Source organism: Mytilus californianus, unplaced genomic scaffold (assembly GCF_021869535.1).
Source record: "Mytilus californianus isolate M0D057914Y unplaced genomic scaffold, xbMytCali1.0.p SCAF_7, whole genome shotgun sequence".
Lineage (NCBI taxonomy): Eukaryota > Metazoa > Mollusca > Bivalvia > Mytilida > Mytilidae > Mytilus > Mytilus californianus.
In genome coordinates this window covers 49,452,560-49,470,591 of record NW_026262723.1, presented here as the reverse complement: position 1 = coordinate 49,470,591, position 18,032 = coordinate 49,452,560, and the positions used below count along the sequence as shown (strand labels likewise).

General features: G+C 32.4%; 1 protein-coding gene and 2 long non-coding RNA genes across 5 annotated transcripts in view; 2 read left to right on the top strand and 1 right to left on the bottom strand.

Annotated features, from left to right (window-relative positions):
* The window catches only part of LOC127709752 (uncharacterized), a 324,446-nt gene that overhangs the window by 22,086 nt on the left and 284,328 nt on the right, over positions 1-18,032 (top strand). The gene's annotated exons all lie outside the window — the stretch shown is intronic.
* Positions 1-18,032, bottom strand: part of LOC127709706 (integrator complex subunit 10-like) — a 318,221-nt gene that overhangs the window by 98,008 nt on the left and 202,181 nt on the right. The window contains exon 8 of the mRNA XM_052215364.1: positions 14,154-14,308. Coding sequence (XP_052071324.1) covers positions 14,154-14,308 — 155 coding nt within the window. The remainder of the gene's footprint in view (positions 1-14,153; positions 14,309-18,032) is intronic.
* Positions 9,969-18,032, top strand: part of LOC127709758 (uncharacterized) — a 105,410-nt gene continuing 97,346 nt past the window's right edge. The window contains exon 1 of the long non-coding RNA XR_007985739.1: positions 9,969-13,227. This is a non-coding gene — a long non-coding RNA (uncharacterized LOC127709758). The remainder of the gene's footprint in view (positions 13,228-18,032) is intronic.

Here is an 18,032-nt window from a genome sequence, read left to right as displayed (position 1 = left end):
TGTATTGGAAATTATGTAAAATAAGGTTAAAATCATAATTAATAGTATTAGATATTATATATCATAATGATATCTAAGATAATAACAAAAAAACTGCCAAATTTCTGTAAAATTACTAACTCAGGGGCAGCAACCCAACAACGAGTTGTCAGATTCGTTTGAAAATTTCAGGACAGATAAATCTAAATCTGATGAACATTTTTGCCACATGTCAGATTTTCTCTAAATGCTTCAGTTTCAGAGATATAAACCAAAAACTGCATTTTACCCCCATGTTCTATTTTTAACCAAGTAGGCCATGATGGTTGGAAGGCGGGGTCATCAGACAATTTTTTTTAACTAGATACCCTAATAATGATTATGGCCAAGTATGGTTAAATTTGTCTCAGTAGTTTCAGAGAAGAAGATTTTTGTAGAAGATTACAAAAATTTACGAAAAATTGTTAAAAATTGACTATAAAGGGCAATAACTCCTTAAGGGGTTGACTGACAATTTTGGTCATGACGACTTATTTGTAGATCTTACTTTGCTGAACATTATTGATGTTTACAGTTTATCTCTATCTATAATAATATTCAAGATAATAACAAAAAACTGCAAAATTTCCTTAAAATTACCAATTCAGGGGCAGCAACCCAACAATAGGTTGTCAGATTTGTCTGAAAATTTCAGGGCAAATAGCTCTTGACCTGATAATCAGTTTTACTTATTTTATGTCAGATTTACTCTAAATGCTTTGGTTTCAGAGATATAAGGCAAAAATCTACATTTTACCCCTTTGTTCCATTTTTAGCCATGGCGGCCATCTTGGTTGGTTGGCAGGGTCATCGGACACATTTTTTAAACTAGATACCTTAATGATGATTGTGGCCAAGTTTGGTTAAATTTGGCCAAGTGGTTTCAGAGGAGAAGATTTTTGTAAAAAGCTAACGACGACGGACGAAGACGACGACGGACGACGGACGCCAAGTGATGAGAAAAGCTCACTTGGCCCATTCGGGCCAGGTGAGCTAAAAAAATGATTTAGTTTTTGTCTGAATAGAACTTATCACCCCGTAAGTAACATTGATAAGATACCGTGAAAAAAAATCAAACAAGTGTTATTTGTGGTATGTCTAATAAGTTACGAGTTTCTTTTTTTAGACATAAATTTTCCCATTACGTCAATGTCATTCAGACTCTCTCTGGACTTTACGTATGAAATGAAATAAGTTTAGATAACTCCGAGAAACATTAAGACCTTCCCATAAAATTTGACCAATCGGAAACCGATATATATAAAGAGAGTGGGAAGATACCTTTTACTGCGAGACGTATGTTTCCAATTTGGCGTCGGTAGACGAAATAATTACGATTGACATTCCTTGGGTAGGAATGCTACGGATGATTCCGAAAACAAAAGTAGTCGTGTCATACACCATTGTGTAGAAAAATCAATTTAGATTTACGACATACCAAGTTTTAGTGGGGTTGACAACTAAGAAATCAGCATATTACGGAATTTCGCGACCGGCTGACATGTTTAAATAAAATGCTTCGCTGGGCGCAGCTTGATACGACCGCAGAGGTCGAACCCTGAACAGTTGGGGCAAGTATGGACACAACATTCAAGCTTGATACAGCTCTGAATTTGGATTGTGATTAAATATTTGACACAGCATAGGTTTCTGACACAGAAAGAATGTGGTCTAAGAACTTCAATTTTTTTAATTTACCTATTATGGTCCAATGTCCAAAATCAAAATACATGGTTAGAATCAGCATATCAAAGAACCTCATATATTCAATTTTTGTTGAAATCAAACAAAGTTTAATTTTGGACCCCAACTTGGACAAACTTGAAAACTGGTCCCATAATCAAAAATCTAAACACATGTTTAGATTCAGCATATCAAAGTACCAAAAGAATTCAATTTTTGTTAAAATCAAACTAAGTTTAATTTTGGACCCTTTGGACCTTAATGTAGACAAATTTAAAAAACGGGACCCTAAATTAAAAATCTAAAAACACAGTTAGATTTGGCATATCAAAGAACCCCAATAATTCAATTTTTGATGAAATCAAACAAAGTTTAATTTTGGACCCTTTTGACCTCAATATGAACCAATTTGATAGCGGGCCCACAAATAAAAAGTCTAAATACATGGTAAGATTCAGCATATCAAAGAACCCCATATATTCAATTTTTGTTGAAATCAAACAAAGTTTAATTTTGGACCCCAATTTGGACCATCTTGAAAACTGGGCCAAAAATCTAAAATCTAAATACATGTTTAGATTCAGCATATCAAAGAACCCCATATATTCAATTTTTGTTGAAATCAAACAAAGTTTAATTTTGGACCCCAACTTGGACCAACTTGAAAACTGGTCCCATAATCAAAAATCTAAACACATGTTTAGATTCAGCATATCAAAGAACCCCAAAAATTCAATTTTTGTTAAAATCAAACTAAGTTTAATTTTGGACCCTTTGGACCTTAATGTAGACCAATTTGAAAAACAGGACCCAAAATTAAAAATCTAAATACACGGTTAGATTTGGCATATCAAAGAACCCCAATAATTCAATTTTTGATGAAATCAAACAAAGTTTAATTTTGGACCCTTTTGACCTCAATATGAACCAATTTGATAGCGGGCCCACAAATAAAAAATCTAAATACTTGGTAAGATTCAGCATATCAAAGAACCCCATATATTCAATTTTTGTTGAAATCAAACAAAGTTTAATTTTGGACCCCAATTTGGACCAACTTGAAAACTGGGCCAAAAATCTAAAATCTAAATACATGTTTAGATTCAGCATATCAAAGAACCCCATATATTCAATTTTTGTTGAAATCAAACAAAGTTTAATTTTGGACCCCAACTTGGACCAACTTGAAAACTGGTCCCATAATCAAAAATCTAAACACATGTTTAGATTCAGCATATCAAAGAACCCTAAGAATTCAATTTTTGTTAAAATCAAACTAAGTTTAATTTTGGACCCTTTGGACCTTAATGTAGACAAATTTAAAAAACAGGACCCAAAATTAAAAATCTAAATACACGGTTAGATTTGGCATATCAAAGAACCCCAATAATTCAATTTTTGATGAAATCAAACAAAGTTTAATTTTGGACCCTTTGGACCTCAATGTGGACCAATTTAAAAACGGGGCCCAAAATCTAAAAACTTAATACACGGTTAGATTCAGCATATTAAAGAACCCCAAGAATTCAAGAATAAAACCCCATTGAAATTGATCAAGAAATAAGCAATTTATACGAAGTATCTTCTTTTGCACAATACTGTGCAATTGAATATTTCTTGCTATTGCGCAATACTGTACAATTGACAAGTTCTTGCTATTGCGCAATATTGTGCTATTGGATATTTCTTGCTATTGCGCAATACTGTTAAATTGAAGATTTCTTGCTATTGCGCAATACTGTGCAATTGAAGATTTCTTGCTATTGTGCAATACTGTGCAATTGAAAATTTCTTGCTATTGCACAATACTTATTATATAATAATTTACACATCCTGTTTGGTGTGTATCTCCTACCATATCATTATTATTTGCTTTTAAATATAAATCAGAAATAACCAACTTAAAATGGAAAATTTTAAAAGTAAAAAAAAGGAAAAAAAGAAAAAAAAAAAAAAAAAAATCCCCCCCCCCAAATTTTTTGAACCCCCTTATGATTCATCACCCCCAAACTCAATCCCAGCCTTCCCTTTGTGGTATGGTACCTTGCAGTACAATTTCAGAGAGATCCATACACTTGAACACAAGTTATTGTCTGGAAACTAGAAAAATACTTATTTTTGGCCCCTTTTTGGCCCCCAATTCCTAAACGTTTCGGGCAATTACCCCCAAACTCAATTCCAGCTTTCCCTTTGTGATATGGAACCTTGTAGTACAATTTCAGAAATATCCAAACACTTACACACAAGTTATTGTCATGAAACTAGAAAAATGCTTGTTTTTTGCCCCTTTTTTGGCCCCTAATTCCTAAAATTTTGAGGCAATTACCCCCAAAATCAATTACAGCCTTCCCTTTGTGATATGGAACCTTGTGGTACAATGTCAGAGAGATCCATACACTTACACACAAGTTATTGTCTGAAAGTTACAAAAATGCTTATTTTTGGCCCCTTTTTGGCCCCTAATTCCTTAACTGTTGGTACCATAACCCCCAAAATCAATCCCAACCTTCCTTTTGTGGTATTGAACCTTATGGTGAAATTTCATGGAGATCCATTCACTTAAACTAAAGTTAGAGTGCGAAAACCAATGTGTCTTCGGACGACGCCGGACGACGACGACGACGATGACAACGACGACGACGACGACGACGACGACGCCAACGTCATACCAATATACGACCAAAAAATTTTTAATTTTTGCGGTCGTATAAAAATGCGCGTTAAGTACCTTGTGTTATATTAAGGTATATAGGGGAAAAACATTCTGAGACAAGTGCCTGTGCTTGATACAGGTCTGAATTTAGATTGTAATTAAATATTTGACATATTATAGGTTTTTGAATAAATGTAGTCAAAGAACTTGAAATTGGTTATATGAATTGAATTTATATTCAATTAAAGATTTCTTGCTGTTGTGCAATACACTGTGCTGTTGCGCAATACTTAGTAAATGTGTTGTCAGACTATAAACAAATAAAGTTCAATTTCTTCTCAATGTCATATTTGAAATTTATGAAAATCAATAGGGAGATTACATCAATAGCTATAAATAATTCACCAAAGTTTCATGAGAACTGCTGAAAGCATTTTTGAGTTATTGTCCAAAAAACTGGAAAATCCCCCCTTTTTAATGAATAAAACCCCATAACTCAGAAATGTAAAATCTAAAATTTATAAAATTCTAAAGGGAGCTTACATCAACAGATATAAACAATTCACCAAAGTTTCATGAAAACTGTTGAAAACATTTTTTAGTTATTGTCCGAAAACTGGAAAATCACCCTTTTTTATGAATAAAACCCTGTAACTCGGAAACGTTAAATCTAAAATTTATAAAAATCCAAAAGGGAGCTCATGTCAATAGATATAAACAATTCACCAAAATTTCTTGCAAGTTGTTGAAAGTATTCTTGAGTTATTGTCGGAAAACTGGAAAATCCCCCCTTTTTTAATGAATAAAACCCCAAAACTCGGAAACAGTAAATCTGAAATTTATAAAAAACAAAAGGGAGCTCACGTCAATAGATATAAACAATTCACCAAAGTTTCATGCATATTGGTTAAAGCTTTTTTGAGTTAATGTCCGACATGTTGACGACTGACGGACGGATGGATGGACGGACAGACGGTCAACGGTATACCATAATACGTCCCGTAAACGGACGTAAATAAAAAACAACTGTCAATCAGTTGTACATCAAATGCTTTGAATAACTTTGGGCAAGAAATGATAAATTGTTAAACAAACAAATAATTAGTTGCCTTTGTCCACGCTTGCAATCACAGTTTTTAACCTAGAATGACCAAGCCAGGATTTTAACAATTCAAAACAATTTCAATGAATTTCTATCTTTTATTTTTATACGACCGCAAAAAAATTTTTGTGGTCGTATATTGGTATGACGTTGGCGTCGTCGTCGTCGTCCGGCGTCGTCTGGCGTCGTCCGAAGACACATTGGTTTTCGCACTCTAACTTTAGTTTAAGTGAATGGATCTTTATGAAATTTTACCACAAGGTTCAATACCACAAAAGGAAGGTTGGGATTGATTTTGGGGGTTATGGTAATAACAGTAAAGGAATTAGGGGCCAAAAATAAGCATTTTTGTAACTTCCTGACATAACTTGTGTGTTAGTGTATGGATCTCTCTGACATTGTACCACAAGGTTCCATATCACTAAAGGAATGCTGGGATTGATTTTGGGGGTAATTGCCTCCAAATTTTAGGAATTAGGGGCCAAAAAAGGGGCAAAAAACAAGCATTTTTCTAGTTTCATGACAATAACTTGTGTGTAAGTGTATGGATCTTTCTGAAATTGTACTACAAGGTTCCATATCACAAAGGGAAAGCTGGGTTTGAGTTTGGGGGTAATTGCCCTAAACGTTTAGGAATTCGGGGCCAAAAAGGGGCCAAAAAACACATTTTTTTCTAGTTTCCAGACAATAACTTGTGTTCAAGTGTATGGATCTCTCTGAAATTGTACTGCAAGGTACCATACCACAAAGGGAAGGCTGGGATTGAGTTTGGGGGTGATGAATCATAATGGGGGTTCAAAAAATTTTGGGGGGGGATTTATTTTTTTTTTCCTTTTTTCCTTTTTTTTCTTTTTTGTTTCTTTTAAAATTTTCCATTTTAAGTTGGTTATTTCTGATTTATATTTAAAATCAAATAATAATGATATGGTAGGAGATACACACCAAACAGGATGTGTAAATTATTATATAATAAGTATTGTGCAATAGCAAGAAATTTTCAATTGCACAGTATTGCACAATAGCAAGAAATCTTCAATTGCACAGTATTGCGCAATAGCAAGAAATCTTCAATTGCACAGTATTGCGCAATAGCAAGAAATATCCAATAGCACAATATTGCGCAATAGCAAGAAATTGTCAATTGTACAGTATTGCGCAATAGCAAGAAATATTTAATTGTATATGAGTGACAGCTTCAATCAAAACAAACATTTCTATGTTCATGATGGTATTCATTTCAATCCAAGAGGAACATCAAGATACATCAGAACAATAGATAACATAATAGGAATAATCAATTCACATGATGACTGTGAGAACTGTGGTGAACTTAACCATAAAACATCCTTCTGTAGATTTAATATGAAAATTAAATGCTTCAAGTGTAATAGGTATGGCCACAAACTAAAATTTTGTACTGCTTGAAAAAATGGCAAAGAAGAAAATGCCAATTTTACATCTGTTTCAAACAAATTTGATGTACTGACAATATTATGTTCTGAATGCAATTTATTTCCATGCATGTGTAAATTATTTTCTTTGTCACAAGGGCTTCAGATTTCTGAGATAAAGAAAACTAGAAACACTAGAAAAACAATTAAAGAAAAGAATGAGAGTCATTTCTCACTTGACACAACCCAGGAAATGTCTACTGTCAAACTTTATAGTTCTAATGATGGGTTGATTAGTTCTGATAATTTTAACACTGAATCTCAGACATCTGGAAAGGATACATTACTTGGTATTAAACAGCATGATACAAACTGTGTAATGTTTGATGATGAGTCTAATGTAGATAATTTTTTGTTACCTCTCCCTCAGGTCAACATAATGATTGATGTGAAATTATCCTATGTCTCTGTATTTACTTTAGCAATTATTGTTTGTATATATTATCTAATCAATTTAGAAAACCATGCATTGACAGGGAAACAAATAGACTCTAATGATAAGATTTTTAATTCTTATGGTTTTAGTAAATCCAAAGGTATAAGGATTTGTTCTCATAATGTTAATAGGATTGAAAGTAAATATGAAGAAATTAAACATAACCTTATGTTTTCTGATAACCAACCTGATGTATTAGGATTGTGTGAAACATTTTTAACAAAACACACTACTGATAATGAATTACAAGTACCTGGTTATGTATTTGAAAGAAAGGACAGAACATCACAAGGTGGGGGTGGTCTGATTGTTTATTTTTCTGAAACAATTAAATTTTTAAGAAAAAACAACATCGAAATAGGGGGTATTGAAACAATGTGGGTTGAAATTAAACCAGATTACAAAAAATCCTTTTTATTATGTTTTGTGTATAGGCCACCAAAGTCACTGATAGATTGGGTTGATGATTTTGAAAAAGAAATAAGAGTGGCAATGACCATGAATTCAGATATAACAATTATGGGTGATTTTAATTTTAATTTTAAAGCACCAAACAAACCTCCTCAAAAATGGCTGAACGTTTTAGAATCGTACAATTTTCAACAACTGATTGTAGATGCCACAAGGGTAACAAAAGATTCTAGTACATTGATTGATCATATTTATGTCAATAATCCAATTATGGTACATGAATCACATGTGTGTAGATATGCAATTAGTGGCCATTACCCTATCTGTTTAACAAGGAAAGAAGCAAATATAGGAAAAAAGAATACACACAGTACAATTACTTATAGAAATTTCAAAAATTTCAACCAAGATGAATTTTTATTAGATCTGCAAACTACACCTTTTTATAAAATTGAATTTGAAGAAAACCCCTCTGACTGTCTACAATTGTTTTATGATATGTTGAACAAAGCTTTAGATAAACATGCTCCTGTTGTTAAAAAGAGAGTAAAAAGGGACAGACAGCCTGAATGGTATAACAGTGAAATCATTTACGCTAGGAATATGAGAGATAAATATAATGCACTTGGTTCATGGAGTGAGTATAGATTTTGGAGAAATAAAACTAAACATATCATAGATAGCTCAAAAAAGAATTATTATAAAAATATGGTAAAAGACTCCAATGACCCTAAAACTTTATGGAAATGTCTTCACAGTCTGAACCCAAAAGTTAAAAATACACCATATGAATTAGCCACAGAAGATAACAATACAACTAAAAGTAAAAAATCAATAGCAGAAACTTTTAATAACTTTTTCACTTCCTGTGCTGAAAAATTAAGAGAACAAGGAAGTTATACACCTGTAAACAAAGCAGATTTCAGTAATCTTGGTAAATTTGTTAAAAATAAATTACATAAACATGATAAATTTTCTATACCACCAGTGATCATGAATGAGCTATTTAATGAGTTAACAAAACTTGATATAAACAAAGCATCTGGTATGGATAATATAGGACCAAAAATCCTAAGATTAAGCGCCCCTGTTATTGCATCACCTCTCACATACATATTTAACAGAATGATAGATACTGGTATATATCCTTCTTTACTGAAGAATGCTAAGGTAACACCAGTTTTCAAGGATGGTGACAAGCTTTTAGCAACAAATTACAGACCTATATCTGTTCTTCCAACTTTATCAAAATTAATAGAAAGGCATGTTTCTAATAACATGTACAAATACTTATCTAAACTTAAACTTTTACACCCTACACAATCTGGTTTCAGGCCGCAGCATTCTTGTCAAACTGCACTTATTAATATCATTGACAAATGGTTGCAAGAAATGAATGATGGTAATTTAAACCTAGCAATTTTATTAGATTTTAAAAAAGCTTTTGATTTGGTAGATCATGACATTCTTTGTTTAAAGCTTGAAATTTATGGATTTAGTGAGGCTACTGTTAGTTTTTTCAAGTCATACCTGAATAACAGAAAACAGCAGGTAAACATTTGTAATGTTTACTCTGAACAACAACATGTAAAATTTGGTGTCCCCCAAGGTTCTATACTTGGTCCTCTATTGTTTGTGCTATTTATAAACGACCTTCCCTTATGCATTGAAAATTGTGAAACAGACCTATATGCTGATGACACCACTCTTCATAAATCAGGGAAAAACATAGAAAATATACATGATGATGTTCAAGAAGATTTATACAGGGTTGAAGAGTGGTGCAAAATGAATAACATGTTCATTAATGCAAATAAAACAAAATGTTTGGTTACTGGAACAAAGCAGAAACTATCAATTCAGACTTATCAACCAAACTTAATAATAGATTCAAAAGTATTACAAAATTCTTCATGTGAAAAATTATTAGGTGTTAAAATTGACAGCACACTTAACTGGAGAAATCAAATTGACCAAGTTTGTGCTAATATATCATCCAGAATATACCTCCTTTCTAAAATAAAGAAATTTTTAGATATAAATGCAAGGAAAACATATTACAATGGGTATATTCTGCCCCTGATTGACTACTGCTGTATTATTTGGGGTGAATGTAAAAATGAAGGGATAGCAAGAATTTTAAAACTCCAAAAAAGGGCAGCAAGATTAATTCTAGATGCAGTTCCTTTATCCCCCTCAGCCCCCTTATTTAAAGAACTTGGGTGGATGACAGTTGACAATAGAATAAAATACCACAAATATTTACTTCTATATAAATGTATGCGTATGGAAGCACCAATGTACCTAGTTCAAAAGTTTAAACTGAAATCAGATAATAATCCTTACTCCCTGAGAGGCGTCACTCAAGGTAATCTGATAGTTCCTAAGCCAAAAGCTGAGCTATTTAAGAAATCTTTTGTTTATTCTGGATCAGTGTTATGGAATGGACTACCAAACAAAATGCGTAAAGCTCAAAACACTTATACTTTTAAACAAAGTATCAAGAAGTACTTAACACAGTCCTGATAAGATTATGTTTTCTACAATGTATTTGTATATTCTTTTATTTATATTTGTATTTGATTTTTTGACTACATGTACATCTTGAACAGCCTTATATCTTATCATGTTAGTAATATTACATTGAACTAATTGACTGTAAATTAACTATGTGTAAATATCTGTTTTTTGATTGTATTGTAATTTGTATGTGAGGGCCTCAGGGAAGATTAGTTTATTGTAACTAACTGAGTTTACCCTCTTTAAATAAAGAATTTATTATTATTATTATTATTATAGCACAGGATTGTGCAAAAGAAGATACTTCCTATAAATTGCTTATTTCTTGACCAATTTCAATGGGGTTTTATTCTTGATTTCATGGGGTTCTTTAATATGCTGAATCTAACCGTGTATTTAGTTTTTGGATTTTGGGCCCCGTTTTTAAATTGGTCCACATTGAGGTCCAAAGGGTCCAAAATTAAACTTTGTTTGATTTCATCAAAAATTGAATTATTGGGGTTCTTTGATATGCCGAATCTAACTGTGTATTTAGATTCTTAAATTTTGGTTCCGTTTTCAAATTGGTCTACATTAAGGTCCAAAGGGTCCAAAATTAAACTTAGTTTGATTTTAACAAAAATTGAATTCTTAGGGTTCTTTGATATGCTGAATCTAAACATGTATTTAGATTTTTGATTATGGGCCCAGTTTTCAAGTTGGTCCAAATCGGGGTCCAAAATTAAACTTTGTTTGATTTCAACAAAAATTGAATATATGGGGTTCTTTGATATGCTGAATCTAACCATGTATTTAGATTTTTGATTTTTGGGCCCCGTTATCAACTTTGTCCACATTGAGGTCAAAAGGGTCCAAAATTAAACTTTGTTTGATTTCATCAAAAATTGAATTCTTGGGGTTCTTTGATATGCTGAATCTAACCATGTATTTAGATTTTGGATATTGGACCATAATAGGTGAATGTCCAATTTAAAATTTTTAAGTTCTTAGACCACATTCAATCTGTGTTAGAAACCTATGCTGTGTCAAATATTTAATCACAATCCAAATCCAAAGCTGTATCAAGCTTGAATGTTGTGTCCATACTTCCCCCAACTGTTCAGGGTTCGACCTCTGTGGTCGTATCAAGCTGCGCCCTGCGGAGCATTTTATCTATTTTAATACCTTTATGATGTAATTTCCATTTTTAGATATTACTGTTAAATGATGCTGATTAAGGGAATTTTGCTATGTTTAGCCATGACTATGATGTCATTTTCTATTTTAATATCTTTATGATGTATTTAAATGGGCTTTTATGGTTACAAAGGAATTTTATTTTTAGATATTACTTTAAATGTTGCTGATTAAGGATTTTTGTTTATTTTTAGTCATGACTATGATGTCACTTTCTATTTTAATACCTTTATGATGTATTTAAATGGGCTCCCATGTATTTAGATTTTTATACGACCGCAAAAAAATTTTGTGGTCGTATATTGGTATGACGTTGGCGTCGTCGTCGTCGTCGTCCGGCGTCGTCGTCGTCCGGCGTCGTCGTCCGAATACATATTGGTTTTCGCACTCTAACTTTAGTTTAAGTGAATGGATCTTTTTGAAATTTGACCATAAGGTTAAATACCACAAAAGGAAGGTTGGGATTGATTTTGGGGGTTATGGTACCAACAGTTAAGGAATTAGGGGCCAAAAAGGGGCCAAAAATGAGCATTTTCTAGTTTCCAGACAATAAATGTGGAACGGTGTATGGATCTCTCTGAAATTATACTACAAGTTTCCATACCACAAAGGGATGGTTAGATTTGCTTTGGGGGGTTATGGCTCAAGCCGTTTAGGAATTAGGGGCAAAAAAGGGGGAAAAACAAGGTTGTCCTGGTTAATGGACAAATACTTTAGTACAAAACATAATTTAAAGCAGTGTAAGGGAGATAAATCAAATACATCATTGAAATTATCTCCCTTACACTGCTTTTAAATTATGTATAAAGTAATGGTTAATGAACAATAAAGATAATCTAAAACAGTGTAAGGGAGGTAATCCAAATACAACGTTTTGGTTACTTCCCTTACACTGCTTTTAAATTATGTTTAAAGAAATGCATATTTATAAAGGAAGACCAGTAAAAATATCTGCAAATGTTTTCATCTTTTTTTTTTACCAAAAAATCCATATGAAAGATTTGACACTATATTTTTATTAATTCTATTATAAAATAGATTAAGTTAGCACTATGGTAAATTTAAATGGGTAATTATGGTTGCCAACTCCATTGGAAATTAGAATTGAGATTATGACCATATCTTGAGGGAAAGAATTTTTTTTGGGGAAAAAGGGGAGGGGGGGGGGGGATAAAAAGAAATTGTGGGGGGCCAATTTTTTCTCATTTCAGATTTCAGAAATTAAAAAGAATTATTCTTCAAATATTATTTTTTTTTCAAATTTCAAATATTGAAAAATTTCAAGAAGTAATCTTTAATTGCACAGTATGGCGCATTAGATTTGTAAAATCTTTGATCACATTTATTTATTTGTTATGCCGAATCTAACAGTGTATTTAGATTTTTAATTTTGGGTCCAGTTTTCAAATTGGTCTACATTAATGTCCAAAGGGTCCAAAATTAAACTTTGTTTGATTTTAGCAAAAATTGAATATATGAGGTTCTTTGATATGCTGAATCTAAACATGTATTTAGATTTTTGATTTTTGGCCCAGTTTTCAAGTTGGTCCAAATTGGGGTCCAAAATTAAACTTTGTTTGATTTCAACAAAAATTGAATATATGGGGTTCTTTGATATGCTGAATCTAACCATGTATTTAGATTTTTTATTTGTGGACCCCGTTATCTAATTGGTTCATATTGAGGTCAAAAGGGTCCAAAATTAAACTTTGTTTGATTTCATCTAAAATTGAATTATTGGGGTTCTTTGATATTCCAAATCTAACCGTGTATTTAGGTTCTTTGATTTGCTGAATCTAAACATGTGTTTAGATTTTTGATTATGGGCCCAGTTTTCAAGTTGGTCCAAGATAGGGTCCAGTATTTAAACTTTGTTTGATTTCAACAAAAATTGAATATATGGGGTTCTTTGATATGCTGAATCTAACCATGTATTTTGATTTTTAATTTTAAGTCCCGTTTTTTAAATTGGTTTACATTAAGGTCCAAAGGGTCCAAAATTAAACTTAGTTTGATTTTAGCAAAAATTGAATTCTTGGGGTTCTTCGATATGCTGAATCTAAACATGTGTTTAGATTTTTGATTAGGGGCCCAGTTTTCAAGTTTGTCCAAGTTGGGGTCCAAAATTAAACTTTGTTTGATTTTAAAAAAAATTGAATATATGGGGTTCTTTGATATGCTGAATCTAACCATGTATTTTGATTTTGGACATTGGACCATAATAGGTAAATTAAAAAAATTCAAGTTCTTAGACCACATTCTTTCTGTGTCAGAAACCTATGCTGTGTCAAATATTTAATAACAATCCAAATTCAGAGCTGTATCAAGCTTGAATGTTGTTTCCATACTTGCCCCAACTGTTCAGGGTTCGACCTCTGCGGTCGTATCAAGCTGCGCCCCAGCGAAGCATTTTATTTATTATTCAAACAGAGATCCACGAATTTACGTATCTGAAACATTTATTTTTCATTTTTCAAACAGTGATCCACGAATTTATGAATCCCACAAAATGTCTTTTTTTCTCTATCCAGGAAAATTGATACCCATGAAAAATAAATGAATCCACAGTATTGGAGAGAAAGAAAAGGTAAACCTTTTTTTTTTCCTGTGGCACATAATCCAAATATTAATAAATCCTGATTGGTTTCGGTTTTTCAGTTGTTTTATACTGTATTCAGTTAGGTTAAATATATAAAGTAATACCTATAAAAGAATCTGGATCCACACTAGATACATAAGAATACAGGCTTTCAAGGAATACAACCACTGTTGTGAACAAGACTTGTTTAGTGTTGTTACCAGTCTTCACTTGTTGAGATCTGTGATGTAAACTTAGGATCTGTTGGCACTGAATGTCTCTGAAATATATATCACATTTAAAAATACCATTGATTCACTAATTCAAAAACAGTCTACAGGTATGTCCTGAATAAATTCATTGTCATTCAACTGTCTATTGGATGAAATGAACATCAAATTTGGGTTGTCCACTTTAATATAGTTATGGGAAAAAAAATCAAGGTTGAGGCCGTCTTTGTTAACTAAACATTGCTCCCTAGTACAGACACTCTTTTCTGGTCATAAAAGTGACATGAGGAGTACTTATTGTAAAAACAAGCCCTAATTGTAACTTATGCAGAGTATACGTGTTGTTTATATAGTTGGAATGGTTTCTTCTATGAGATGGGACTGTCAATCCAATTTTAGAGGTCAAAGGTCGTGCCTAATTTGGTTAGCCTAGTTATCAGGGATTAGGTTCTCAGTTACGTTTGCAGGCTGCAAGCTTCTCAGTTTAGATTTAGTTGTTGAATACAAAGGACGTTTACTCAAAAAGGAATAAGTTTTCAAGTTCATTTTACAGTTTTACTTATTTACTTTTACTTTCTACTGTGAAATCTGATCTCAAATTGCAAGAAAAGAAATCTAGAATCTGCTTAAATTTTGGTAATGACCTTTTATGAGCTATTGAAGTCTTTAATGACAAGAAAAGTGGGTGATATGGGGCAAAATATTTTACCCTGTATCGAAGGAATAAACCAAAGGAATCCGAACATCTGACAAAAATTCCTAAACCTGACATGACTAAATCCTTAATAGGCACCTAAATATACAAGATTTTATTTCGGCTTTTGGTAAATACGAGGGCATCATGTGTGTGGTATATCCTGAACAACGTGAAAAGCTGATGCATAAAAAGAGGAATTAATTCAAATTCACAAGTTCTATGGAGAGAAGTTCTATATCTATCACAAGCTATTTCCAGCAAAGGCAGCTACACTTAAGCTTCTTAGAGAGAAAAACGTTAAAGTAGACTGGAGCAAGAGAGTCTGTGACATTTTGTCTTTAGTCAGTGGGGGCATCAAAGTTAATTCTTGCTCTTTATTTAATCAAGCTGATCATTCAACAGAATTTTGTGCATTACAGTGTTAAGATCAACAGGGTATTAATAGTAACTTAGGTTACAACAGGTCAGTTAGACCAAACATGTCAAACAAGCTTGATAAGCAAGGTCGTAATTGTGTTTTCCGATGGCCAAGAAGTGTCTGTGCGGCATATTTTCAACATTTATATGGCTCGAACTTCTAAGAGTTTAAACTTATACTAAAATTCTGTACTACTCCTCCCTTCACTTTGGGTCTTTCTCAGAATTCAATTTGGCCGCTATCCATGTGTATTTATACTGGTAACATTCCCGTTATGTCTCTATGAGATGAAGCATAGAGATCACATCTGGGAACCAGTACGTAAACAAAACAAAATATCTATGAATATTATATATCTCCCCAAAAGAGTTCTGGTTTGTGAAGCAGCTGTATTTAAAAAGTGCAACCTTATACTAACATTTATTCAAATAGAAAACTTTTGAAAAACTCTTTTTCTCACAACAATACTTATACTAAAATTCTGTACTTCCCCTCCCTTCACTCAGAATTCAATTTGGCCGCTATCAATGTGTATTTATACTGGTAACACTCCCAAGTTATGTCTCTATGAGATGAAGCATAGAGATTATATCTGGGAACCAGTACGTAAACAAAACAAAATATCTATGAATATTATATATCTCTCCAAGAGAGGCGTGGTTTGTAAAACAGCTGTATTTACAAAGTCCAACCTTTAATAGCAGACTTGTTCTTGTACTGTTATGAATCACAGTTTATGATCACACTCAGTAAAGAACCTTAAATTGCCTTTAATTGATAAAATGAACAACACTCATCGTTATCTTAAAAATACTTTTTTCGTTAAATAATCAAGAATTTTCTAAATATACTGCCAACATTTACCCAAAGGATAAATAAATCAAATAAAGATGGTAATAAATGTTTTGGTTAGTACCTGTAGAAAACTTATTTCAAACCGGATAGCACATCCTAATTTTTATGGAGATGTTGTTGAACGAGCCTGGAAATTTAGATACGATCCGGGTAAACTAATAGATCATTTAAATAAACTTATTCTAAAAGGTTACCGATTCAACACTGTAATTAGATCTTTAAATATTGTTTTTAATAGTTATAAATATTTTTTTTTTATTAGTAAATTAAAACCAAAATAATGTCATTGTTATATACATATACATATGCACATTCACGGTTCTACAATCTGTTGATACCTGTATTTTGGCATTGCATGTGGTCATGTCTTTCTCTGACTGTTTATGACGTCTTTACACTAAATCCATTGGATGTTGGATGTGTACTGATTGATACTTTAGTCTTAGAAACATGATTTTTTATCAGTTGTTATTGGTTTTGAACTAGCTGTCAGTATACTTTTAGATCGGTACTTTGTGTCTTTTTTATTGTAGGGATCTATAAATACCCTGCCACATCCGGTCTGTGTTTTTCTTACTTGTTTTTCTGCTTTGTATCAATCTTTTCAACTGATTTTTATAGTTTGTTCATATGTTGTACTGTTACGCCATTGTCCCAGGTTATGGGGAGGATGGGCGCCCGCTAACATGTTTAACCTGCCATATTCTGTATGTGCCTGTCACCAAGTCATGAACCTGTAATTCAGTGGTTGTCGTTTGTTGCTGTTTATTATATTTGTATTTCGTTCATTTAATTTTACATAAATCAGGCCGTTTATTTTCTCGTTTGAATTGTTTTATATTTGTCATTTTGGGGCCTTGTATTATAGCTGACTATGCAGTATGGGTTTTGCTCATTGTTGAAAGCCGTACAGTGACCTATAGTTGTTAACTTCTATGTCATTTGGTCTCTGATGGAGAGTTGTCTCATTGGTAATTATACCATATTTTCTAATTTTATAGATTCAAATATAATGGAAACCAGATTACCTGATAATAAGGTTCAAAGGATATGCAATTTGTTTGCAAAATATTACATAAATCATCTTGTACACAAAGAGAACTTTTACATTTATTCAATATTGGGACATTTAAATTTTGCTTCCAGAGTTATTTTACTTGGAAGGTCTTTTGTTTCTTAATTGATTATTTGTCATTAGTCACCTACAGTTAAAGATCTATCTGAATATGTGCACTTAAGTACAAAATGTTGTACCGACTTAGACTTTTGGTTACATTTTTTTGTCAAAATGGAACAGCATTACTATGTTTCATGAAAATGAATTTACCAATAGCTTTGATATGGAATTATTTACAGACCCTACATCAACAATAGGATTATGGGGTTATTTTCTGGGTAAATTCTTTTTGCAAAACATGTTCCAGGTTATAACAAGAGGCTGTCAGAGTGACAGCAAACCGGATTTTCGGATGTTCAGCAAGTATGGACACAACATTTAAGCTTAAAACAGCTCTGAATTTGGATTGTGAAATGAATGTGGTCAAAGAACTGAAAAATTTGAAATCGGACATATACCTATTGTGTTCCAATATCCAAAATTTAATAACATTGTTAGAATCAGCATATCAAAGAACCCCAAGAATTAAATTTTTGATGAAATTAAACAAAAGTTTAATTTAGGACCCTTTGGACCTCAATGGGGTATTATCTAAGTAATAATGAAAATAAATACAGGTCTAGATTCAGCATTTCAAAGAACCCTATATATATTCAATTTATGTTGAAATCAAACACAGTATAATTT